Source organism: Synchiropus splendidus, chromosome 19 (assembly GCF_027744825.2).
Source record: "Synchiropus splendidus isolate RoL2022-P1 chromosome 19, RoL_Sspl_1.0, whole genome shotgun sequence".
NCBI lineage: Eukaryota > Metazoa > Chordata > Actinopteri > Syngnathiformes > Callionymidae > Synchiropus > Synchiropus splendidus.
The window spans coordinates 12,680,588-12,706,721 of NC_071352.1; the positions used below are offsets into that span (position 1 = coordinate 12,680,588).

Below are 26,134 nucleotides of genomic sequence, written 5' to 3' on the forward strand. Positions count from 1 at the left end.
CTCCTGAGTTAGCGCTCCCGTGTTTCAAATGTAGGAGCGGTCGGGACGACAGAGACGAGCAAACAGAAGCAAGTTGGTGTGTGCAAATATTACTATTACAATTATGACCAAACATGGTACTGTTTAGTTTGTCTCTCATCAGCGACAACCTGGTTGTTCTTGTTCCCAGGAAGACACCTAGCAAGTGCAACTCTACTTGTAGAAATAGTATTTGCTCATTAATAATCATAATAATCATATATTTAATAAAACAGAAACAACGTCCTCATTTTCTGAGGTCAGTTAGAGGGCGCTCTTGGTTTTAAAATGTGATCAATCCTCATGTGTAAAAGGAACTTTCTTATGATTATTGTCACACTGCGAAATATATCGCAAGTGTGAAGGGAAAAAAATGTTTGCGCTGTCGTAAACTTTTATATAATGCATGCGACCACTAGAGGCTTTCCTTGTGTGTAGATCGCTGAATGGCTGAGCTTGACTGTTATTTGTCATCGCAAATATTAGTACATGATATTCCCAACATTTCGTCCATCCACTTGTGTTGGCAGAGGCGTATAAACTGGAGACCCGATCAGAATTCCGATGACTAACTGGTGATCCTTGGCCTGATCCAAGTGTAGTGGCGTTGACGTGTGCAGGGAGAGGCAGTCAGAATAATAACACGCCTGAGGGATCTTTAATCCTCTCCTCAGTCGAGAGCACTCAAGTGAGGTGACCAGAAAGTCACCTCCGTCACTTCCTGTTCAAACTCGAAACATGCAGCAGACATCATTGTTCCACTGCCAAGATGGAAAGTTGTGGAGAGTCAACTTTCACCAGGCACTTTTGTCTCACTTTCACTGTGCTCAGTCAGTCAACCATTAGAGAAAACACGTTTTTAAAATACATTAAATTAATACCAAACAACAATCACTGACTAAGCAAAGAACAAAAGCTTGGTTCTAAAAAAAAAAGGTTCTAAAAGGAGTTTAACCGATCTTTCCATCCTTTCAGAATAGTTCCTTCTTTACTTTTGTCTTTTTGAATATAAATTTCCGAGTATGTTTGTAACTAGGAGAACTTCTCCCACAACCATTGTGGATTTAAAGAAAATCAGTGAAACGCATCATTGTTACCAAAAATAGAGCCCGAATACTATAAACATCAATTCTGCAGGCCAAGATATTTTTTCATTGATAGTCAACGGTGCTAAAAGGTGACTGAGAAAACACAGTTCCCTCCACAGTCTTGCGGCTGAAACACTTTACCTCCTGTTGCATCACAGATGTATGGAACTGGAGTTGCATCCAGGTAACTTCTGTTTCGCTGCGTATGATTGTGTATTTGTTCTTTTAGGCGTCGCTGTGTCACCTGTACAACTGTTACTGCACTTTGTTCTTCATCAAAGTAGTGTACATAAGAGTGTTCTTTATCATCAAACATGAAACAGCCTCCGTCTACAGAACAGATCTCTCATCGACCACCTCCTTGTTTTTCCCAATAAGATCCTGCGATGATTCTCCCACCCATCATTTCAGTTGATGGAAGAAAATAAGGTTAAATCCGGTTAATATTTCATACCTATGGTACAATCCACTGACCAAAGTCTTCTCCGAGATTCTCAGAGCGGTTGTCAGTGCTATGATTTCATTTTGCACCACTTACGTTTTCGCCTCCTTCTTCTTCCCTGTTATGGCTCACAGCTGGAACTGATCTACAGACCATCATCTGCCCCTTCTTAAGCACCACCTCATCTGCAGGTAATCGGCTTCTGCGCATCGTTCTCCTCGTCCACACGCTCTCTGCGTTCTTCTGTTCTCTTGGTTTTCCCCTGGTGCCTGAGTTATTGTTGTTTCTATTCTTTGTTTGCGTCCGATCTCCGGGTGTTTCCCGTTTTTTAGTTTTGTCCCTTGTGCATTCGCTTTGACTGGCGTGTCTGTTTTTTTGTTTCTCCCTGATCATCCTGTTTTGTATTTGTATTTTTGGATTCCTCGTTCCTGATCTCCCGGTTCAGTGACGCTTTTGGTTGGACTTATTTCCATTGTTGTGTACATCTCCCAGTTAGGTGATGCCCTCAGTTTTTGGACTTTCTACGTCTAGGTTGTTTGGATTCCTCGACCTTCATTTATTGTGAATTCTTTGTTAAAATTAAATACTGTTATTTACTACTCTGCTCTCCTGTGAGTCTCATTCATTGAGGCGTGTGGGTCCCACTCCGCTCGAATCATTACACTAAGAAAATATCGATACACTCCAGTACAGTGATGCTTGTCGGTGCAATATTGTGTCCACGTTTTATGTACGCTGTATTGATATTTAGTACACTGGGCTTTACAAGATCCGACCACCTTTTGACTGTCCTGGTTCAGTGATTTCAGCTGTCTCCTTAGCTGTGCCTGCTTCCTGGTGCTTAAGTAAAAGTTACCAGTGACAAGATCTGCCACACATGAGCACGCCCTCTTGCTCAACAATCCTTTAGAAATTCCCGAACATCGGGAGCAGGATCTTCGTACGGTATAACCCTAGTGAGCTGAGGCCACCTCCAGGATGAAGCCCGAGATACTACCAGTCCTGGATGCTCTGGGTGGGGAGAGCTGAGTGTTGACTATAAACAGCAACAGTGTGGCACTGTGATGGAAGCCTCACTCCCTGCTGCACAAGACACAAGACATAACTCACCAGAATAACATAGTAACTAGTAGTAATACAGAAGTGTGTGTGTGACCCACTGCTGACGGCTCTGTTGGTAGCTCCCTCATTTGTTTAAAAAGGTTTATGCAAATGCGATATTTGCGTAAGATGTCTTTCTTGGTGTGTCACACGAGAGTACACAGACCTTTTTCAAATAAGATGATGGATGAACAGCACATATTGGCGCATGTACGCTTGACAATCCCTTTCAGAACACTGTTTACACAGTACTTTGCCTTGAAAAACTTTGAGGTAAAAAAGTATCGATCATATGAAACCGAATATTGTTGAAGCCGTTGATGACGGAGAAACCCAGACCCAACTGGATCAATAAAAACTGTTGTTAACATGACAAACCTGAGATTTGGATCTTTTGATGTAGATTCAGCGCAGGCTTGAAACGGTTTATGGTTGTCATGCCGTTAGTTACTCTTTGAATTAATCACTTTAAAGCGTCTTTGTGATCAACCTTAAATGTTGACTTACTGTGTTGACTTCAGTCCAAGTGCTGATAAGCTTTGCCATTAGGTGAAAGTGCTTCAAATGGATGTAAGGCGTGTTTTTTTGGCCGCTGCGTCACAGGACATCGCGCGTTTATGCAACACAAAATCTACCATAGCTTCTTTCAGCGTTCAGCGTTAGTCACACCTGCTTCACTTGTCAGCAACTGACCCCTTCCTCTGTGTAATGCTCCTGCCTTTATTTCTGTCTGTCTCTTTCCATTTTTGGCCGTGCCACAAAGGTGCCGGATGGTCAGAGGATTTTGTTCCAACTAAACAAGCTGCATGGGAAACACCCGATTTTATATATATATATATATATATATATATATATATATATATATATATATATATATATATATATATATATATATATATATATATATATATATATATATATATATATATATATATATATATATATCGTTGTGCTGCACTTTAAACTTAAAGCCTTTGACGTCTCTGGTGCCCAGTTGAAGTGAAGTGTCACGTGCTTCTTAAAAAGTTTGATGTTGGAGAGTCACGTTTTTTTTATTGAAAGCAATAAAAGTTGGCAAACAAGGACATACTGTTATTAACTTCTAAATCACGTGTAGGGTTAACCGCTGATATTAAGGGTCAGTAAAGTTATTAGATAAAATCTGATTGGAAACTAACATGTGTAATGGAAGTTGTTAGGAATGTAAGAATGAACTTTCAACTTACTTGTCAAACGTGACCAGTGAGATGATGAAAAAGCAGTGTTAACTCATGTCATGAATGTGCTTAAAAATAGTTCAACTTGAATGTTACTGCCATTTTTCTGTCTGGAATGGAAAACAGTATACTACTAATATAAGTAAAACTGAGGAATTAAACGTGGACTATTAATTGGACTGGAATACCAGTCACAGAAGTCAAAAATGCACCATGAAGAAATAAAACATTTACAGAGGTCACATTTTCCGCTGAAATTTATCTTTCCAAAATCTGTTGCATGAAGCGGTAGCGCCATGAAAGTTTCCCCACCAAGTCATTTGTAGTCAATGTGGAAAACAAGGAAACGAAGGAAGACAGAATTCATATTGTGTTTTAGTAACTGGAATAGCTCTTACTCAATGGATGGCTGCTTCACTGCAGCCAGTCCCGCCTGATCCGCCCTGGACCGTGTGATGTCATGGTTGTGCCATAAACCGATAAGGCGCCGAGCCGAAGCACTCCTTAAAAACTGGCATGAATTATTTAATTTAATGACTTTGATCAGACAAGGAAGCTGCCCTCCCACCGAATCCTGAAGAACAAGCCGAAAGAAAAGGTGTGAATTTGGAGAGTCCATCAGAGTAAAGCAAGAGAAGAGCCAAGTGAAATTACACTTGTGTCGAGACATGAAGCGCTTTATATGTGCGCTTATTTGTTTCGGGACCTTGATGACAACTTTATATTGGGTCCAGCTTGACAAGTAAGTTCCATTTTTTTTATATTTGCCATTTTTGTTGTATATATAACCAAGGTTTTTCTGAGAGGCTTCACATCACATTTGTACTTGGAATACACACACATCACTGTCTCACACGGTCTGGTGCCACTGGATTGTGTCGTCGACACCCTTGATCATCAGCCACTGTAGAAAATTTGTGGTCACGTTTTATTCTATATTTCATCTGCAGTAATGTGTTCGCCTGTGTTGTTGCACTTTATGTCACAGGCTCATAAACATCTTCAATAAAACACAACCTTGGCCGGGAACTGTCAGAAGTTCCTTGATCTCTGGTTAATATTTTCACAGTAGTTGCAATGAATTTCTCAAGATGTGTTTTTGTCCTGTGATCCCAGGACATTCCTGTTAAGGTTGTGGAGTTTTATGGAATTGATGCCTCAAGCTCAGGATCTGTGAGGAATCTTGGTGACCTGAGGTCACCTCCAGGATGAGGCCCCTGTTGCTCTCAAGATCCTGGATACTCTGGGTACTGTAGGCCTCCCTATAGTAGTGCTCCAGCATCAGAGTGACAGCAGCGTCATTCGCTCATGCAAAAGAAACTGAAGTCGCAGTAACTTGGAAGTTCAGTGACGCGCTGCTGATCACTCGTACATTTGTCTGAAATCCAAAGGTTTCTGCAAAAGCAATGTTTGCATGAGTAATGCAAGAGTACGCAAACCTCCTTTTTCAAATATAGTCCATCATAAACAGTCCTTATGGACGCATACATGCTTGACAGCGCCTTTCAGCACATTGTTTGCACAGTGCTTTTCCTTGCAAAACTGAATTCATTCTCTCACACCATACCTGACGTAATATTAAGTCACACTGGTGACAACTAGTGATGTATGGTGGCTGTCGTCATACTACAGACTCGTAACCTTCCTGGTTAGATCAACCCTAAACAAATTACTTCAGAAAAAATGGCCAGTGGCATGTGACATGAGATAAAGCTTTTAATATATTTCTGGAAAATATCCACCTACTTGCGTGTCTGGGTTTTTTCAGGGAAATATTCCACCTATATCAGCTTTTCTAAAGGCTGCAGATTGAAATGGTTACTGCCAATTTCTGCCAGGTACGTAACGCGGCACCGCGTCAGGTTGAAGAGGAGAGAAACGGACACACTGGAAATCAGGTAAAAGAAAATTCAAAATAAAACGCAGAAGTAAACCTTACATCAAAATGGGCAGTGTATTTTCCGACGTAGCTTTTTTTTCCTCGTTGACAACGTGGAGCTCGAGCGTCGGCCCAATCCGTATAAACCTCCTTACAAACATTATATAGATAGGGTAAGAAAAGAAAGAGCCTGGACTGAAATGGAATCGATGAGAGAAAGGTACCGCACGATTGACAAGTCTTGCACAACCAAGTGAAGAACCACCACTCCGCGACACTGCGCTCCGTTCCGAGTGGAGATCGAAAACTATTGGGGGTTTAGAGATGACCCAGATTGTGGGACGGAAGTTTATCCAGCAGCTGCCGTGGTGCATTACATAACTTTTACAGGTGTGTCTCTGGAGTGGTCAGTGCAGAGCCCACCAAAAGTGTTTTGGAATAAAGTGCTGACAGAAAAAATAAAATAAAATAAAATAAACAAAGGCTGTTCACAAATTCAAGAGTCTGACAGTCGAGGGGAAGAAGCTGTTCCTGTGACAACATGATTTTATTGTGTTTGTTGGGGTTTTATACAAATATTGCAACGTCAATGTTTCCTTCATCTGGCAGTGCAGTAAAATAAGATACATGAAGTGTATCTTCCGTTGTCCTGTTCTGGTTTAGTTTGGTAACACTTTGTCTTGTCTTCCTCTCCAAACCTTGTCCCTTCATTGAACCTTTGTTCCTGTTATCTGCTCTTCATTGTGGGTGTGTACCGTCTTGTTGCCAGGTCAACCTCAAGTCCAGTCACGTTAAAGTCAGGTCCACTTAACTAGTCAATAAAGTCATGCTTGTAATCCTTGTGAAGCCCTTTATGTTGAAGTTTTGTGGCATATAAGTTGGACCGCATTTGATTCTCGCCCTCCTTTTGTGGCGCTGCCTTTCTTCGTGGTTCGTTCCTGGATAAAACCTTTGTTGAAGTCACTCTCCGTGTCTCCATATATGGTTCTGGTTTGTCCACTGTAACATCATTGTTATTTATTTAATCATATTTGTAATAGACCAGCTGTTTCCTGCAGCCGGGCACTTGATATGATGATGATGATGATGATGATGAATGATCATTATATGGAATGATAGGGAGCTGAAGTCGCTCTCCCACCCAGCCCTGATAACCAAGTATAAAACTGGGTGTGAATCTGGAGACTGGCTCTATCATAGTGAAGCGAGGGCCAAGTGGAATTCCACGCTGGAAATGAAGAGCTTTATTATATGTGTGGTCATTTGTCTCGGGACCTTGATGACAACTTTATTTTGGGCCAAGCTTGACAGGTAAGTGTCATTTTTATTTTCATTTGGCTTTTTTTGTGTCTAGTAAAACAAGAGTTTATATCTAGTTTTCATATCAGCACATCTGATAACCTGTCTATTCACATCGTGTATGTTTGGAAACTGTCTTCAAACTGACTTTTATGATCTTTACTAAGAACAGAAACTTACAATCACTTGTATACACCAATACAACACAGATTATTATTCATTATTTACAGCAAAGCAAACACAACATTGGTTGTGTCTCTGCTAAATAACTTGAAGTGTGAAGTGTGAAGACTTTCCTGTCACAGTGCAAATGAATCCGAGCTGTCATATAATGTTACGGCGAAAAGATATTGCAACTTCAAAACCATAAGGTTCAAAGGTAGTTTAACCAGCTTCCTTCATTGAAGAATCAAGGGAAAAGGATTCCTTGTCCGACTTCCATCATCTCTTGAAACTTAAGTTGAAATTCAGTCAGAACTTTCCAAGGTATTTGGACTGTGAGACGCGCTGATAAAAATAAGTCTAGCATGAAACAATTTTATTTTCCATCTTATCCAATGATTTTTTTTTTTTCTAATTCCATCAGTAGGTTGAAATAATTATACTGTTATTAAGGATATTTTTCATTTAAATCATAAATTTATTAATTTTTAAATAAACTAATGGTAAAAACATACAAACAACAAAGTAGCTGTAATTCATATTTTATTTAACTGACACACAACTACTCCTCTCACATTTTATTTTATTTTTTTTACAATTTTACATTTTTTACATTTTTTAAAATTTTACTTATTTTTAAATTTCGTTGCCATAATATAGTGATATGTTTTTGTGCAATGACAATAAAGAAAGTCTAAGTCTAAGTCTAAGTCTATATGCCTTTGTCAGCATGTGTGCATTCATCTACACTCTGAGGGAATATGGTGAAAAACAATCGTAAATGACTGCTCCGCTTTATGAGTCCTCTGATCTGCGGACCTGCTCAGAGCTGCTGAGAGACCCAACCAGCTCCACAGTTCATCATCCCTGGCGATTGTCCTGGAACTGATTGAAGAAGAATAGGTTCTAACTCGAAATAAACGCGTGAACGGACGTTTTGATGCTCACGCTCTGATGGCTGTTTGTCTGCTCCTTATTGAAACACATGACAGTCATGATGGAGTAAAGCGAGAGATGAAAAACTGTGCACCTTCGTCTTTATTATTGTACGGCGTTGCGCCATCATCATTTCCAGCACAGCTTAAGTGAGAGACGATGAGATGAACATGATAGTTTTCTGCATGTTTTACATGGAAGAGTCCTGAAAGAAACATCACAACGACTGAAGTCCGTTGCTCGCGGAACTCAAGTGTGCATCCATGCATTCCAGTCGGAAGTGAAGGAGAGAGACCCTGACGGCTGCATCCTACAGATAAAAGATAGCGTGTGTTGTCACCAATTCAGTAGATGTCAATACTTTCCCCTTTTCTTCATCCTGAAGCGTGCAGTCCAAATACACTTTTATTATCTTGGTCCATCTGTCCTGCAGCTGCTTCCGCCTCTCGCTGGATCCTGCCTCTCCTCACTGGCTCCATGATGGAGTTCCATCTCTGATGTTAGACGATAGATGCTTCTAGAGTTGCCTTTGCAAGTATAAGCTGGACAGTGTTGTGTGTATTGCCATCTGTGATACATTTTTCGTTGTTTCCTCATAAACAAACGTGGGATGGGGCGGGACCGGAGACCCAGCTCTACGACAGCTTGCTATTACACTCATTTACCAGCGGTGTCGCCAAAAGCAAATATTCTCACACTACACACAGCTGCTTTAACCCTGGACTTGCATGGAATTTCAGTTGCTCCGATGCACAAATGGCTCATTGGCTCATTATTATTTGACATTTTTTTCATGGCCCGATGTTTTCGTTGACTTGGGACTCGTGGTCATGCAATTTTCATGTATTTATCTTAATATCCCCAGATGGGAGGAGCTTCACCAGCTACCAAGGATGAGAAGACAACCGATGAGACCCTCCCAATATTGCAAAGGCTGTCAGTGGGTGAACCCAAAAGCATTAAAAAATAAATGAGTGTTATTATGATGTAATGACCCGACTCTTGAAATTGTCTCAGGAAGCTAATTCAAAACACCACAGACATTTACTCTAAGAGGTGGCAGAGGCTACGAGGGTACTACACACAATTCAGGTGAGAGATGATTTTATATACATTGCTTGAACCACTGTCTGACCGAAGCATTCCATTTCCACAGACTAAAAATGCAGAATGAAGGCATTGATGTTGAAGACGCTATCATCAGCAAAACTAACTTCCCCGTCGGGTCAAATATAACAGAAAAGCTCATGGTAACCAGGCCTCTCTTCAGCCTCTTTCCCCCTGTAAGTTCTGTTGTTGACATCGTACATCACAGCTATATTTGCAACTGGAACAGTGTATGGATGGACTTGGTTGTGGTACCTTGGTTCTCGACCACAATCCGTTCCAGACGGACGTTCGAGAAGCGAATTGTTCGAAATCTGAACGGATTTTTCCCATTGCAATGAATGGAAAAAGAAAGAATGCGTTCCAAGCCTTAAAACAGTCTTTTGTAGGAGTGAATGTAGAGTGTGTGCTGCAGGTGCGCTGTTCCTCTATGTGTGTGGCCGCTGCATGTGGGAGGGGTTGCCGAGTGAGTGACGTCTCTCCAGAAGTGAAGAGGTGGCCGGTGCGTGTCCAGCTCTGAATGTGCGCTTCTGTGCAGTTTGGCTGTGACAAAGTCATAAACCAAGTCACGCTCTGTCCCAGACTGGCCTCATCCCTGTCCCAGCTCCAGCCCACAACAGGACATCAAACCCTGGAGTGAGCGCTCCAGCACCTCCCCTGTGACACTCTACCACGGTCCAGTGTGGAGACAGCAAAGGTTTTACACCTCAATATGAAGAAAAAACAGTCAGCTAACGGGACACGTCTGCATACAGAGGCTGCGTTATACACAATAACAAAGCGCGTCGTGGCTCAGCTGATCGGTCCGCACATGTTATGTTTTTTCAGGGGTGTTCAAGTTCTGGATTTTCGTTCGAAATCAGGAGCAAAAAAATCTCGAAATTTTTGTTCGAACTCCGATTTGTTCGAATTCTGGGACGTTCGAAAAGCAAGGTACCACTCTAAAATGTTTTTTTGTTGTTGAATTTTTAGTACTATATTTATGTATCCTTTCTCACTGATACCCTTCAGAGAAGGAGTGGGCAAGCTGGTCCTCAAAGGGCCGAGGTGGTGCAGGTTTTTGTTCACTCAGTTCAACCATTGGCCCTTTGTGGAACCGTTTGCCCACTCCTGCTTTTTGTCCACTGCAGACCACCGTAGATCAAGCTACAAGTAGCTTGTACTGACTTGAGTTGATCAGGCTGAAATAAACAAGGAATGTGTTTCTCATCGGCTTTGACTCTTGCTTCTTCCTTCCTCACCAGAGGAATCCCCTTTTCAATAAAACATGGGACACGTGTTCTGTTGTGGGAAATGGAGGGATCCTCTTTGACAGTCACTGTGGGAAGAAGATTGACTCAGCTGACTTTGTCATCAGGTAAGAAATATGACCCGAGATTCTTGAACTGGACTGTCCTCACTTATATCCATATCCAGGTGTAATTTACCTCCCCTGCATGGCACCTTCGGAAAACACGTGGGAACCAAGTCTAGCTTTGTGACAGCCAACCCAAGTATTCTCCGAAAAATGTGAGTACTAGAATGGCATGCCTGGCATGGTACAGTATAGTGCTGCAACTCTGCATTGTGCTCCTCTGTTCCAGACAAAAGGAAAATTATAGTGAAGAAATAATGGAGAAGATGAAACCCTACGACGACGCCATCATTGCGCTACCGGATCAAAATCCTTTAGTGTTTGAAACCATCAGCATCCTCCGAGAGCTGAAGAGCCCGTCTCGCCCCGTCTTTCTGAACCCGAAATACATGAGTAAGCTGACCGACTTTTGGCGCTCCAGAGGTGTGAAGGCTGCTCGGCTCAGCAGTGGGTTGTTCATGGTGAGCATGGCGCTGGAGCTCTGCAGGAACGTCCACGTGTATGGATTCTGGCCCTTCAGCATTCATCCATTTGGTCTTTATTTTCTGCCACATCACTACTACGACGACACATTGCCCAGAAAATTCCACAAAATGCCGGTGGAGTTTGATCTGCTGTTACAGCTTCACACACAGGGAGTGATCAGGATTCAGCTGGGCGCTTGTAGGGAGTGAAATATTTTACTGGAAGTAAAAAAAAAACTATAATATTCAGATTGTTACTTATTGTTAGACACATTATTTGTTTCATATTTAAGATCTAGTTCTGCTTGAAATGTTTTTTTTCAAAGTGAATTTTATCCCGGAATGTGTCCCAGAAATTCAACTTCCACGAACCGTTTCCTCAGAATTGTATTTGAACCTTTTGCTGTGAAGCTGCATCAACAACTCTGCATTCTCATATCAAATATAAACCTTTCTTAATTGTCTTTGAGTTTAGTTTTCTATTTTTATTTTTATTTTTTTACATTTTTAATGATATTATATATATATATATATATCTTTTTCTTTTTTCAATACACAATGTTTATATATTCCCTTTGGGGTTGGGGTGAAGTGACCTTGTGTTTTAGTAGTTGGATCAGAAATAAGACCAAAGATATTGATCACACAACGCCATCTAGCGTCATTAAACTGCAACTGCAGCGATGTAGAGTTGAAGCTCCAATGAAACTTTAAAAATGTCCTTCACAAGACAGTTATGTCGGTAACGGATTTTTATGAACTCTTTGTAGACTGTGTATTTTGTTTGGGTGGCTGGAGTTTGCTTAAGCACAAATGCAAAGTGACTGTCAATATTTACATGATCAACATTGAAATGATCTGTTGACCTTTTTTTTCCTTAAAAGTCAACATGTGTTTATGAATGTTTGAATGTGAGAATAGAAACCCACTTCATTTAAATCTGTCAATTAAAAAGCCACTTCTGGGTATTAAAACTTTCATTTCAGACCATTATTAACATGCTTATGTCGGTGAGCAAACAAATAAAAAAAAAGACACGCTGCAGTTCTGCTCACATTTTTAATTAAAATACGAATTTATGCACAAACTAAAAATGAAAGGCAGAAAAAAAGCGTAACGTAGCTACAATGAGGCACCAATGATACATGTGGGTTCCTTTTGCTTTTTTTTTCTTCTTTAAATAACAATTGCGATAACGCAACAATGACATTGTTCACTGATCTTTTTTTAATTTTTTTTCAAAATATCCATTTATTAAACTGAAGACAGGGCTCCGGTCGAGGAAGCCCACAGGAACAATCGTGGATTCTCTGTTACGACCAAGAAGTGAATCAAATAAATCTAGAGTGTCCACAGAACAGGACAACACAAAGTCGGGAAGTCGTGATAAATATCAGATCAAAGTTTCAACATGAAGCCCTGAAACAGACGACAAAGCTGGTACAAAGAAAAGAAAGGCAGGGGGGACACCGACCGCACAGACACGGGGGAGTTAAGACAGCGGTGGACATGGCTTGGTGAGACATTCCGGCACTTGTGATTCTTGAGTGTTGGCTAAGGCGGGACACATCATTCGCACCGCGGCGAGCGCCCACGAAGGAGAAGAGGGCAGTTAGAGAGGCGGTTCGACAGAGTGTAAGTCAACATCTTTGGAGCGGACGTAAGCGATTCATTCTCGTGGTTAAATATGGCAACTGCCGCGCCAGGGCGATGAAGACCCTGAATCCTAACTCTGTACAAAGACGGGACCCTGTTTTAAGACTGACGGGGACAAACAGCTCTAGAAATCCACACCATCGTAGAGTCACAGTCACTGTCCTCGTGGTGTTTGTGTACAAGTCTATGATAATCATGCAACAGAGGAAACAAAAATCCACCTTTCTAAACGGAAATAAATTCCAAGGAGAAGAAGAAGAAGAAGTGAGAGAATGGCAGCTGACGTGTTTCTGTACATTATACTGGATGTAAACAGATTGTTTTGATAGCCTGACTGGCGTGGCCCCCTCTGAAACCCTCCTCTGGTCTCATCAGTCTGTGCTCCGGCCCCCTCCCCTCAGCGGATGTACACGTCCCGGCCCCAGTCGTCCTGGTTCTTGTTGCGACCAGTGTTGGCGTCGGGCGCCTCTTGGCAGTAGCGCTCCCTCAGCTTGGCTCGTCCATGCACCTGAGTCTGGCTCTGCACAGGGTGGTTCAGGTTCTCCTGGTCCGGTTCGGCCCCCTCATCTTCCCAGGACGCTTGGCGGCCGTGGTGCTGCGCCAGGTGAAGCCGGCTCCCGCCTCCTGCCCTGTACGGCTCCGGCTCCTCGTAAGGATCCGTTTCAATGTCCATGCAGGAGTCGCCGGCCTCCGTGTAGGCCGAGTCGCGACTGCCCTGGGTCTCGGAGTCGAAGGTGTCCTGCCGCGAGAGGGTGCGGCCGCTTCCTCGCTGCAGCTGGCCGCGAGAGGAGCGTAGATTGGCCTGCTGCAGAGCCTTTCCTGCCAGCTCGCCCTGACTGTGAGCGCCGCTGCCTCCGCCATCCGACAGGGGCCCGTCACGCTTCAGATCCACGTGGACCTGGTTCGTCCCCTGCAGCGGGTCGCAGCCATGCCACACAGAGACCATGCAGGGAAACACACAGCAGAGCAGGAGCTGTCAGTTCCAGTCAGCAGCAGCAACATTGAAATGTCAGCCAAGACAAACAGATTAGAAGACAATATTATATGTCAGCACATGCTGCACAAACACAACCCGCTGAAGCAGTGCTTCGGATCTGTCGACGGGAACTACACACACACACACACCAAAACACCGTCGCCATCATCCTCTACTGCTCTTGCTAGTATAACCACCTAACTTCATGCAACACAGACCGCAATCCATGTTATGGTTGTAAAGCATAGTATGGACGAGTATGTCATTAGATTCACTTTAAAATGGCGCTTTTCATTCATTCCGTAATGACACTTATTTGAGCCAGTATGAAATACTTTTTGTTGATGGGAATTTGAGTGTCTCTGTCTGCGTTACTTCCATTCTTTATTCCCTTTTGTTTGTTTTGTTTCTCAATGTGTCTGGTTTTCTTCAATGTTTTGTTTTTATCTAAAGCACTTTTGACTATTTTCTCTCCATCATATATTTATTTGTTTATTATTTATTCATTATCACTACAACAACAATATCATTTGCTAACCACGATTCATTTTATCTCAATAATGTGACACCAGTTGAGTTGAACTTCTCAAAACTGCTTTCACACTTACCATCTTGTATAGTAGTCGGCTCAATAATTTTAAATTATTTTCAAGCGACTTGAGAGAGTGAATGAAAGCAACAGCATTAGTTGATATATTAATATTAGTGTTTTGAATGTTAGTGTCCAGATTAATATCAATTATAAAAGAGGTTAGTGTCTCTGTTCGACTAGGCGTTGCAGCGCGCAGAGGCGGACGTGACCTGCTGTTTTCAGGGGTGGTGCCATGGCAACACGGAGGAGGACTGCAACAGCCTCTCGCAGAAGAGAAAGTGCAGGAGAAAGACGACTGGCGGGCGACCGAGGACAGCGGGGGCAGTGAAGCCTTCTCTTTTTTTTTACGGAAAAATAGCAAATTGGAGTGTAACCCTGAGGAGCAGAGGGGGCTCTTTGATTCCAGACGGTTGCCACACTGATACTTCAGTGAAGGGAAGAAATACAGACTTCTCGAGTTGTATTTTTTATTGTAGATGTTTTGAAACCATCTACATGTGTGGGCCTTGTTCGCTGTGTGTGAGATGGTCGTGACTCCAATTATTCTATTTAGAACAGATAAGCGCTCTAATTCTTCCGGGTAGACGCGATACCCTGATGTGTTTTCACAAGTCTCTGTGCTGCACTTCAGAGTGTGTGCTCGTCCTCCTTCCCATCGGTGGCTACAGAGCCGTCCATGTCGGGCCACAGATCCATGTTCCTGCGCAGGGAGGTGAGCACCTGTACCTGCAGGTTGGAGACGGGCTCGGGGGAGGCGGCCAGCGCTGCCGTGGCCATGGTGCGGTTCAGCAGGGGGTTCGGCGGGTTGCTGCTTGGAGGGTGCGTCGCTTTCCAGTAGGCCTCAAGGTAGTCGGCCAAGTGCTCGCAGGCGTCCTCCAGCTGGTTCTCATCCAGGATGATGTCAAACAGTTCCTAGGAGCAAATGTTTTTGTTTTACAATGACTCCATCTCGCATCGCACACAAGATGAAAACCCAGACAACTCACCGGAGGACACTGAGCCAGCTTGTCGGCTGCAACCATCTGCACATTTAGATGTTTGGCTTGAGACTTTCCTCTGGATTTAATAAGCCTCTGTAGAACCTAGGAGAGCAAGCAGCAGTGTCAAAGGATGAGAGGCAAGGGAACTTGAAACCAGATGAACCAAAGCTCCAAAGGTAAAGTGCTGTGGGGAGGGTGAAGTCAGAAACCAGTCTATTCTGGACGTGCTGCAGGATGATGGAACAAGCAGCACGTGACTGTCCAGGCACGTGTTCCGAGGACCAAGAGGCTGGTTCAGGACTTGTGGGTTATTTCTGATGTTGTGTTGCATAAATCGGTACGATTCAGTTGTGGCAGTAATAACAGCAGCCTGGCCAGATCCCGGGTGATCACGTAGCATAGATCAGCTTCTCATGAATATGGGTTCAGACCTCCTCCACTGGAAGGAACCGCAGCTGGGTCGAGCTCAAGACGGTGCCCTGACACCGCCAGAACTTCACGCCGCAGAAGTGAGAAACAGGCCTCATCTCTTTGGTCAGATCAGCACAGTGAAATGTGTTTTCTATACCTTCGATACGTGAGCATGGCACTCTCCGGTTTGGTACGTCAAACTATAGTCTCTAACCGGAGATGACACAAAGCTACTTTCAAGGACTTAAGCCAATCATTTCTTTTTCGTCCCAGATGACTTCTTTTTACCTTAGGTGAAGCTATTTTGATGTAAACAATGATGGGAGCCAGGGAGGTCTTGGCTAGCTGGGACGGGTGGTTGATGGTGTCTGCGTCCAGAGCCACCAGCTGGAGGGTCCGGGCCAGCTCAAAGATGCGCTCGATCTCACTCTGCACCTCAGCTGAAAATATGGAGTCACAGTAAGAGACCAGGACGTACACCACACACTCGTACAGATCATCAGATACAACAGTTCTGTTCAGACCCGGCGGAGGCATGTGAGCGACCTGATAACAAGTGGACAGCCTTGTGATAGAAGACGACTCGGCTTGATTTAGAAATACAGGCAAAAGAGACAGACGGGAATCACCAGGAGGCTCCAGAAAAAGAGACAACAGGAGAGTAACCACAGATGGAGGACAATAGGTGCAACTGAGGGATGCAGGCCAGGTGTCCGTGGACTGGACGCCAGTACTGGATAAACACCAATAGTGACAGTGACATCAGCAACCAGAGTTGTGTGCGATGACTCGACCCAAGCAGACGTGGTGTGCCGCGACAAAGAACTCTCTCTGGTACTGTAAAGTCACTGAGTTTGTGTGCAGTACTACTGACTGTAAAAAACAAGAAATACGTCGGCTGTAGAAAATTCACTCCTTTTCCTTGCTACTGTCGCTGAAGTGCATAGAACTAGCGGTCAACCGATATATCGGCTGCTTTTGCGCTATTTTTCACTTATCGGTCCACGTCGCTATCGGCCTGCTTTTGTCAAACTGCGCCCTCTTGTGTTATGAATATAGCCTGTGGCTCATTCGTACCTGGCAAAATGCAAGTGAAACCTACTGCCTTTTATAAAACCTCAGATTTGTTTTATGTCATTATAAGGCAAACATACAAAACAAACAATTTAGCCTTCTGTGGTTAAGTCAAGGCATGGCAAAAAAAACAGTCACCATTTTTTTCTTTCAGAGTCACTGAAGTCATTTTTTATGTGTTTGTTCATTCATGATGATGCTGGCTGGGATACTGACTGCATTACATGTTGTTTGTAAGGATTATTGAATCGTTTCTGCAAGTTTGTCAGTCAACATTTGTCTGTTCAACCTAAGCAATGGAAGGTTTGCAAGCAAATGCAGTAAACAGCGACAGCACTATTTTGCACCTCTGTTGGGAGTCAGTGTGGTGTCACAAGGTTTTTGGTTTACAAGTTTAAGTTGCTTTAAATGCAGTGTTTTCCAGTAAGGTGGCCATTTAGTAAACTCAAACTTGACGTGCCTTTTCAATTTTCACTTTGACGTGATGCTACTCTATTTATATGCTATTGATTACGATAGAAAAAAATGCAGAAAAAAAGGACGAACAAACCAGACAAAAGTCATTATACAGTATTTCTGTACACTTAAATAGCTGATGTTGTTACTTTAAAATCATCAAGAAAAACTTTTAATTCACTGGGTTCCAACTTTGTCAAAATAAAAACTGAAATCCGGAGAGCGAGCGCTCCATGGCTATAGACTACTGTAACAAAAGAAAGCCTTCAAAGAACAACCAAAAAAAGCTTCAGTCGTTCCTTGCATATGTAGATGAGCTGGATGTTGAAGTGCGAGCCGCCTGGTGAGATCTGAGACCCGACCTGACCCGACTGAGAGCTGTCCACGTGTAATGAGACCATCAAAGGTGTTCGCCTCCCGACGTCTGAACAGAACCTGTACACACCAGCATGTTAGCGCTCAATCATGCATGCCAACGTTTTTAGAGAGAACACTTCCAGGCGTGCGGAAAGTTCCATTTAAGCTCAGTTAAATGGAGCCGTGCTGCATTCTCATTCTGCCTCCTAACATCAGCACCTTTTCCATGACTGAGTCACTTCAGAATGAGATGCTTGTGGCACTTAAGTACTGATAACATGGGTGTCATTTCCCACCATATAAATAAGAGAACAAAAAAGAAAAACGTCCCAGCGGTAACTATATTGGTGCCTCCGTTACTCAACAACAGCACATTGTGGAGTGTCGGCCTCTTTTTATCAGCCTGTCGACGTGTGAGAGGAGATTAAAAAAGGCAGAATGTTCCCCCCCGCCTGTCTGGTCGTGGCACCTCAGAGGGGGGTGTGTTCTAAGCCGCTTAAGTATTCTCCTGAGGCACAAAAAAATTAAACCTGAGGGCAGATCGCCGTCTACAGATTTATAAAGCGTGATTTTTCCATTAACCTCAACACCAGCTAATTTGGATTTTTCATGTGATTTATTCTTTTTTTTAAGCCACTTTATTTTGCTTCTGAGTCACACAGCTTTCTTTAATGGCTTCCTAGATTCCCCTCACCAAGGGATCTAGAGGCACTCTTGTTAGAGAAGAATCCTCATGTGCCTTGAATGCATCCAATGAAAAACTCATGCACCGTTGAAATACTTAGATATTTCAACTTCTTCATTTCAAGCTGAAGCCGCTACATTAGAGCCTGGTGATGGGCTTGTGACGCTTCATGAAACAGTGTCCTCGTTTTCTAAGCCGCGAGTTGGCGCTCTCTGCTATGGAGACTTAGGATTTGAGGAAGTATTTTTACACCAAGAGCGCCATCTACTGAGCCCATCACTATTTGAGCCAGTTGAGAACAGTGACCACTCGGGATGGGCGATATAGGCAAAAAAAGATATCGCGATAAATATTGTGATTTTTGGCGCTAACGATAAATATCACGATAAATATTCATTCTATAAATTTTCATTCTATTCCATGTGTTGGACACTACAGTCCTGTTTTATGATGAAACACATTAGTGGCGTTTGTCTCCAGCATCATTATGTGTTTATGTTTAAACATAACACTTAACCAAGTGTAGAGATGATAAACTCAATGTTTCACGTCTCAGGTAGAAGCCGCTGGTGTCTGACAGACTGCTCTGCCAGCTTTATTTAGGGGTTAAATTGAGCCGTCTGTCTGCTGTATCTCATGTCTCTGAACAGTTGGCTTGAACTACGGACCTGTCTGGACACATGTCCTAGATGTTATTGAAGAAATATTAGGAATAATGTGATTAAATAATCATTTAGTCATATTCCATTCTCGAAATCGTTACGCAAACTTCAGTCCTTTGTCTTGTGTGATGAAAAACCTTTTCACATGGCACTCTCCGTTCCATAATCTTTAGGTTTGAACAGCGATTTAAATGAAACCTCACCTGATTTTTCAACTTAAAATGAGCCGATTGTTTCATAAATAGCCCATTGCAAGTTGAGAAGCCAGGCTCAATGCTAAAGCTTTCGAAAAAAAACAAGCTCATTTTCTGTCATCTGTTTAAGCGCTCAAACTTCTTTATGTGCCAGCATTGAAGAATGAGAACGTAACAGCACCACATACAGGTCCAGCATGTGTACTACATTGTTTCAGTGGTTCATGTGGATGCCTAAAATAAAATAAAAAATGTGTGCTGCGCACCACATGCCAAACTCAGAACTTCATTGTTCATGGCTGCGGCTTCGCATTTGGTTGAAGGAAGCCAGAAGACTACAAAGATAGCATGAAGTGCAGGATAAAGTTGACTGATGTGCGTTTTCTATTACGGTACTGTAGCAGCCAGAAGCTTCTCTGCCCCTCCCACTGTTATCTCGCAGCTTTGACTTTCTCCCATGATTCTTTTAGTTCGAGACAAGCGGCTGTCAAACCAAAGTATGAGGACAGAGGGAAGTGACAGGCAGGCAGACAGGCAGACAAACAACGTATGAGTGACTGATGAATGTGGTCAGAAGAGAGGAGGATGGGGAGGAGGAGGGAGAGACGCTGTGTTCCATTGTTATTCTGCTTGTTGGAAGGAGAGCATACATACCCAGCACGTCTGAATCAAAAAGAGTGGAGATGGGCGGTCGGGAGAGAAAAGGCGGGTGGAGGGGAGGGAGAGTGGGTGAAGGGCAGAAGGACAGGATGGAGGGAGAGGGGAGGCCAGATCAGGCAGTCAGAGAAGGCACTTGCAGGGAAAATGACATTCTTGCATCTTTGAATGATGAACAATAAACAAGGCTTTTGCAAGGCAGGAAATATTCATTATCCTCCAGACGTCAAATCGCCAACAAGGACTCAAAGGTACAGAATGAGCAGAAGGAAACCGTTGGGCAGCACAGACAGAAAATCGATTCATGATTTAAACCGACATATGAGTAATCCATATTAGATGCATCTTTAAAACACAGATGTAAAGCATTGTCTCCTTATTGATATACAAAGTCGCAAAGACTTTAACGTTTGTTATGTTATCTATCAAAACAGCATTCCTCCAGTGACTGTCTGAACATATTCAATACCTTTTTGTTGTCACAATTTGTTCTTGTGTTTGTGTTTTTTTTTATTTTTTCTAGAAGCAGGTGTGAAAAGCTGGAGGCAATCTCTGCAGCAATGAAAAAGAGCGACTGTCCCTGAACACATCACCAAGTCATTGAATCCAGACCTGGTCCCAGCCATATTTTCTCTCTGTTTCCGAGACTGTTTTACTGTTTTAAGAAGTTGTTTTGGAGTGTCCTGGTGTTGGCAGCATCTTTTAATAGTCAGTAACAGCCTGCTAGAACCAGTCGTTCTCCACCTTTGGTGTTCAGATCGCCGCAGTTCTGCCTTCCAGAGTTCTATTTTTGGGCACTAAAAGATGTCTTTCATCATGCCATGTCCATTGTGGACCCTTTGCTAATAATCGGTGCCTCAGCGTTTGGATGCGATGCACCACAATACCTCACAGATAAGAACTAAATAAAAACTAGCATAATTTCCGGACTCTAGTATGCACCGGAATTCAAGCAGGAAAATAGTTCTTATTTACACATAAGCGGCCCTGGTGGTGCTGCCTGCGCCGTAGGGAGGTCAGTGTTGCACCCGGCTTCAAAATGCATGAGGATCACTTCTAAACTACTTTTGGAAACAGGGTCCAAACGGTGCCTGTAAAAATCCATAAATCAGCCGTGTTGCTTTATAAGGGTTCAGACCACAAGAAAAAAGTAGCGGCTTTTCGTCCGGAAATTACGTTCATACTTTGTCTAAATATAACAAACATTTTAGTTTACTTTGCTTTGCGATTTCACTTCCTCTTTTTTCTTTTCTTATTAACTGTTTTAGTGTCTGGTCCACAACTAAATCAGTGCAACAGGCCATGACTCAAATGACCAACTAGTTAAGAACCATCGACAAAGAAAAAACTCACTTAAGCCATTTATGAATATCAGGTGTTTGTTTAATGTCAGCAAAAGCATTTAGCCCTAACTGCTCTAATTTGTGGGTAGGTGGGATAGCTACAGCGTACTGGCATTTTTTGGTACCAGTACTAGTTTGGATCATCACCGATTAACTTTAGGGCAAACGGTGGAGCTATTTTTTCACTGGTGGCAGGGTTTCCCACGGTACTTTACATCCAAAACAGGCTGCCATGACAACAGATCCTTGACTTGATCATGGTCAGAAACATGCTCATATTGTTTAAGTTGTTTGAATATGTAATGTGATGTAGTTTTGGGTTTTGTTTGTGCGGATGCTGAGTGCCGATCGTTTTTGTTTTGTGTGTCTTTGATGTCTTCATTGTCTTTAATGTCTTTGCTGTTGCTGCCGTGATGCTTGGGATTTCACCACCGTAATTGAATGTAATGTTTTATTTTCAAACTGAATCAAACACGATGCATGTACACCAAAGAATGGCTCCACAGAGATGAGAACACGGTTAGCGCAGTCAGCTAACTAAAAAGGCGCGTTTGACGCTCCTCAGAGATTGTAGAGTATTATGCGCTACTTCCTGTTTCTACTTTTTCCACGGATTATGGGAATTAGGATTAATATAAATAAAATCCTGACGATACCAAAGCCTATTTATAGTATAACTTTCAGTACTGCTTGCTTTAAAAATAATATTATAAATAAAAATTATAATAAATATTATTGTCAATATAATTATCAACCCTTCTGGTCATATTGCACTTTTAAGTCCTCATATTATCGAACACACACAGGGAAAATACAATGAAGTTTCAGAAGAGCGATGTCATGAAAGGTGTGGTGAAGCTTTTGCACTGCGTGTGGACTTACCCAGGCTGGAGCGGGTGCTGGAGCGCTCGATGATGGTGTGCTTGCTTGGGTTATTGAGGACTGACCGTTTTGCCAAGGAGATGTCAGCCGTAACCCGCGTGATGGATATCCTGAGGGAGTGACGTGTGTTAGGAACAGGCCTTCAGAACACCTGTGGGACGGCTTGGGGATCCTCACCTGCCCTCAAATTTATGTTTCAGAAAGTCAAAGAGCGCCTTCTGCATCATGTCCGTCACCTGACAGAGAGAGCGTAATGTCGCCACGAAAAGTCAAAAGTCACACAGTCTTGTGTTTTGCTGACCTCGTAGCCTTTGAGTGATGGGCCGACCAGGATGATGGGTCTCATGGAAGGGACCACGTCATACGGGGGGACGTGCTCCATCTGGAGAGACGAGCGGGTGACAGGACGGTGAATCACAGCGTTACGTGGCCATCGCACGCACACACACACACACACACACACACACACACACACACACACACACACACACACACTGAGCCACAGGTCGAAAATAGCACAAGACAAAAATGAATCTCTCCTCGTCTGCTACAGTCGGCCCTCGCACAAAAGTGTCTAATTAAACGACGGTGTCAGGAGACAGCCTGTGACTCATCCTTCAGAAGAGTCTTGTGATTTGTTCCTCACACATGCTCCCCAGTCACTCCAAACACAAGCTAGAAATTAATCACAGATCTTCTTGTGCTTTTTAGTGTCTATTTATTGACTGATTTATTTTTACCGTTTGTAATCTTTCAGTCATTATTATGATTTTATATTTTCGGTATGATAGTTCAATGAGTGTCTTTACCTTTTGCTTTTTTGCGTCTATGCATATATATATATATATATATATATATATATATATATATATATATATATATATACATATATATATAAACAATTAAACTATATATTTTTTTTATTGCAATGTATTTACATAATTTAATTACATTAAATATTTCATTTTATTTAATAAATACGTGTACCACCACTTATATTAAAATACTTAAAACACAGATTGTTATTATACTAAGAAGAGCTAACAGCATGATATTATTTGGAGAGTAAGTATTGGTTCCATTATATATGAATACAACAGGAACTGTGTAATTTGATATGAGCAAACGTTCTGTTCAAGTAGTGAAGGTGCATTCTACACACAGAAAAATATATTTTTTTAGTTATTTATTCATCTTTTTATTTTATTTTACTTTCACCTCTGTTGTGACTCAAATGACTGTTGAAAAAACCTTAATTGAATTTTAGTTTGGCTTAGTTTGGATTTTTTTTTTATTGCATTCACACACTCAAGTAAAAAAATATAATTAAAATAAAACACTTTTTCAGCACTAATATTCCCAAATATCTAACAGTTCACCTCAAAGCAAAGACATGACCCCTTTTCCTTGTTTTCATAAAAATAATTTCAGTTTGCACATTATATATCAGTTTATACGTCCCTCCAAGTATCCCACAGTCTATATAACCTATGGAGCTCATTTTTCAGTTTTAAAACAAGACATTTTCAAAACCCTTTGCAGTGTTCCAGCACTTCCAGCGTCGCTGGCATTTTCTACAGTTTTCTATGACCCACTGTTTTGAAAGATAAACAGAAGGGTCAGAATGACTCAAACATCTTACTCAGAACACAAAGCCCCATAAAATGTCCTATTTAACGTCAAGCCAGATAAAAAAAAAAAAAATTCTACAACCCAAACACCTCTTCAGCGTGCAAAAGATCAGGCAGTCAGCCATCGGAGAAAATGGGAAAACAAGTTTGTGTAGGCAAAACACGACCTTCCATGAATCTGCTCGGTGAATCACACATTTGGTGGTGGTTTAGGCAGATGACAAATAAAAGACATCTAGTCATTCAGTGCCGCACAAATGATTAATGCAGGCAGACCTAAATGGATTTACATATCTCCCCTTTCAGCCTGACTTGAAGGCCTTGACGCTGAAAATAGCAAAGTCTACAATCGACACGACGACTTCGATCGCACACCTACGCGTAAACAAACTAAAGGGTTTTTCCTCTGAATCATGAAGGGAATGAATCATCCCTAAGTCCTCTTCAGAACCTCTGTTTTCCCACTAAGAATGTGCTGGAAACAGCCATGTGTCCTATAGACTCTGACAGCAAGAAAATTGGATGATTATATTTTTTTCTTTCTTTTTTTTTTTGTTTTTTTTAGATCCGCATTCTGAGCACGCCTCCGCCTCTGTGCACAGCACTTGGAGAGGGAGATAGCGTTCAAGTGGCCTGCTCCACCACATTACGTTACATAAAGCCGGAGCCACGGAAGCTCATTTTCACCTCATTTATATGCACGCTGGCTAAAAATACAGCGTTTCAAACTTTCAAAATCGTTTGTGAAGAGGCAGAGATCGAACACTTCATGTGTGTGCGCTGGAGTGCGGTGAGCAACAGGGCTCATGATGTTAGTCAGTGCTCCAGTTCACTGGAATTCTTTATTTAATATCCATGTTCAGATAATGTGATTTTCCTCCGGCGGCACCACATATGTGCTCATCTACAAAAGATCGGTTCGAACTGGCAAAGTCAGTATTTATCTCCCAAACGCAGGAGCAGCACAACATTTATGATCAAATTAAAAGTGGCATCCAGGATCCTAATTTTTTTTTTTTTTTCTTCTGCATTGCTTCTTAATTCTTATTTTTGTCATGTCTACTACCAACTTCTGTTGCACTTAATAATCTTCTCGCATTAATGCTATTTTCAGGTTTGAAGTTTCTCAGTGAATTCAAAACATTTTGTCTTTTACAGAAAACATTAGAATTTTTTAAAGAATTGTTTATTATATGACTATATGACTAAATGCTTTAGGCTGCAATCAAAATGTTAGAGATTCCAATAGCAATTTTCACTGTCCTCTGCCGAAATGAACTATAAATTGTTTTGCCACGTTCCTTGTAAGAGAGAGATGTGCTGTAACTAAAAGAGCACCTTTAAAATCTTACAGGTTTTTGCTGTGAGACAGGTTTTTATTTTGTTTCTCAATGCAACTTTGTATTGATTTCTAGAACAATGGGTTCACAGAAATCACTTTACGAATCCATTCTTCTGCCTATCCAGACAAGTTCGGAGGCAGAAACCTCCAGTCCTGAGAAAAGATCAAGACATTTAGTTAGAAATTTCCAAGATGGAAGTCTTTGAGGAGATACAGGTTATTTCCAGGTCCGCTTTGATTTATGCCCTGGATCACACATATGCTGGACCTCAATTAAAATGATCATAATAATATGAGTTTTGGCTCCATTTGTTGTGTAATCTGTCATTTATTTGTTTGTGAAAACACGGAATTATTTGGACGACAAGTCAAAGGTCACACGTACTGTACGACGTCACAGCAGAATGACATGTGAGGGAAAGACTGGAGTTTTGTCTTCATCCATCCATCCCTCACTGACCAGCATCTCGCACCTAGAAGTCTTTTTTCCAACTGATGGCGAATAGACTCTTAGCAACCTCATCCCCGCCCTTTCACATTCGACACTTGCACATCAACTGAAAACATCCTCCAACAACTTGAATCTCGCTGACTTATTTTCCTGCAGTTCTTGACAAGCCAACGCTCCCCAGTGTGCGCTCTGCATGAGCCAGTTGGCATCACCTGAATGAAATAATGCTGACAAGCTTCCAAGCAGGTGAATGTGGGCTGCTGTCGCTAATATCATAAACGGGAATGAAAACACGTCACTATCCATGACGGTCACGCTGACTAACAGTCCGCCAGCTGCAGGGATCGAGCGGTCACTAAACCAGCGATGCATCATGACTACAGCGGTGACACTGTCTACTTAAAACTGTGCTGCTGAAAGGAAAAGCCAGACGAGAAGAGAGGATAATGAGGTTAGTTTTGTGAGGAAACAAACACACTCACCGACTTCTGTTTCTGTTTAGCCGGGCCACCTACAGAGTCAGTCCACAAACACAAGCAGCAGGACAACAGAACACAAGAGTGCTTTTGGTTATTGACAGGGGAGCATTAGGTGTGTTAAAGGATGCAAACAATTCATACTCAGCACAGAAAAAAAAACAAAAAAACTGGAGCTCCTGAGTCTAGTTTGAGGACAGCACTTCATAACCCAGAGTGGTCGCTTGACTCCAGCCTTACCA

The 26,134-nt window shown here is 42.3% G+C and overlaps 2 protein-coding genes across 6 annotated transcripts in view; one reads left to right on the forward strand and one right to left on the reverse strand.

Annotated features, from left to right (window-relative positions):
• The first annotated feature begins 6,674 nt into the window (after nucleotides 1-6,674).
• LOC128751329 (alpha-2,8-sialyltransferase 8F-like) lies at nucleotides 6,675-11,483 on the forward strand. Of its 2 annotated transcripts, none has more exons than XM_053852285.1 (7): nucleotides 6,675-7,056; nucleotides 9,008-9,082; nucleotides 9,160-9,234; nucleotides 9,299-9,425; nucleotides 10,494-10,606; nucleotides 10,666-10,758; nucleotides 10,833-11,483. In XM_053852285.1, exons 1-7 carry the CDS (start codon nucleotides 6,842-6,844, stop codon nucleotides 11,275-11,277), a joined length of 1,143 nt encoding a protein of 380 aa, XP_053708260.1. In that variant the 5' UTR covers nucleotides 6,675-6,841; the 3' UTR covers nucleotides 11,278-11,483. The 2 variants fall into 2 exon arrangements, with proteins under 2 accessions (XP_053708260.1, XP_053708261.1); XM_053852286.1 differs by having other exon boundaries at nucleotides 9,299-9,392.
• A 671-nt stretch (nucleotides 11,484-12,154) lies between these two features.
• cacnb1 (calcium channel, voltage-dependent, beta 1 subunit) overlaps nucleotides 12,155-26,134 on the reverse strand; it is a 39,118-nt gene continuing 25,138 nt past the window's right edge. For 2 of the 4 annotated variants that reach the window (XM_053850739.1, XM_053850741.1), the window contains 7 exons: nucleotides 22,294-22,374; nucleotides 22,170-22,228; nucleotides 21,993-22,102; nucleotides 15,971-16,122; nucleotides 15,278-15,373; nucleotides 15,018-15,203; nucleotides 12,155-13,633 (listed from right to left, as the gene is read on the reverse strand). In XM_053850739.1, coding sequence (XP_053706714.1) covers nucleotides 13,121-13,633; nucleotides 15,018-15,203; nucleotides 15,278-15,373; nucleotides 15,971-16,122; nucleotides 21,993-22,102; nucleotides 22,170-22,228; nucleotides 22,294-22,374 — 1,197 coding nt within the window. In that variant the 3' untranslated portion in view covers nucleotides 12,155-13,120. Of the gene's footprint in view, nucleotides 15,204-15,277; nucleotides 15,374-15,970; nucleotides 16,123-21,992; nucleotides 22,103-22,169; nucleotides 22,229-22,293; nucleotides 22,375-25,898; nucleotides 25,928-26,134 lie in introns of all 4 variants that reach the window. The other 2 variants (XM_053850740.1, XM_053850742.1) reach the window with 2 other exon arrangements.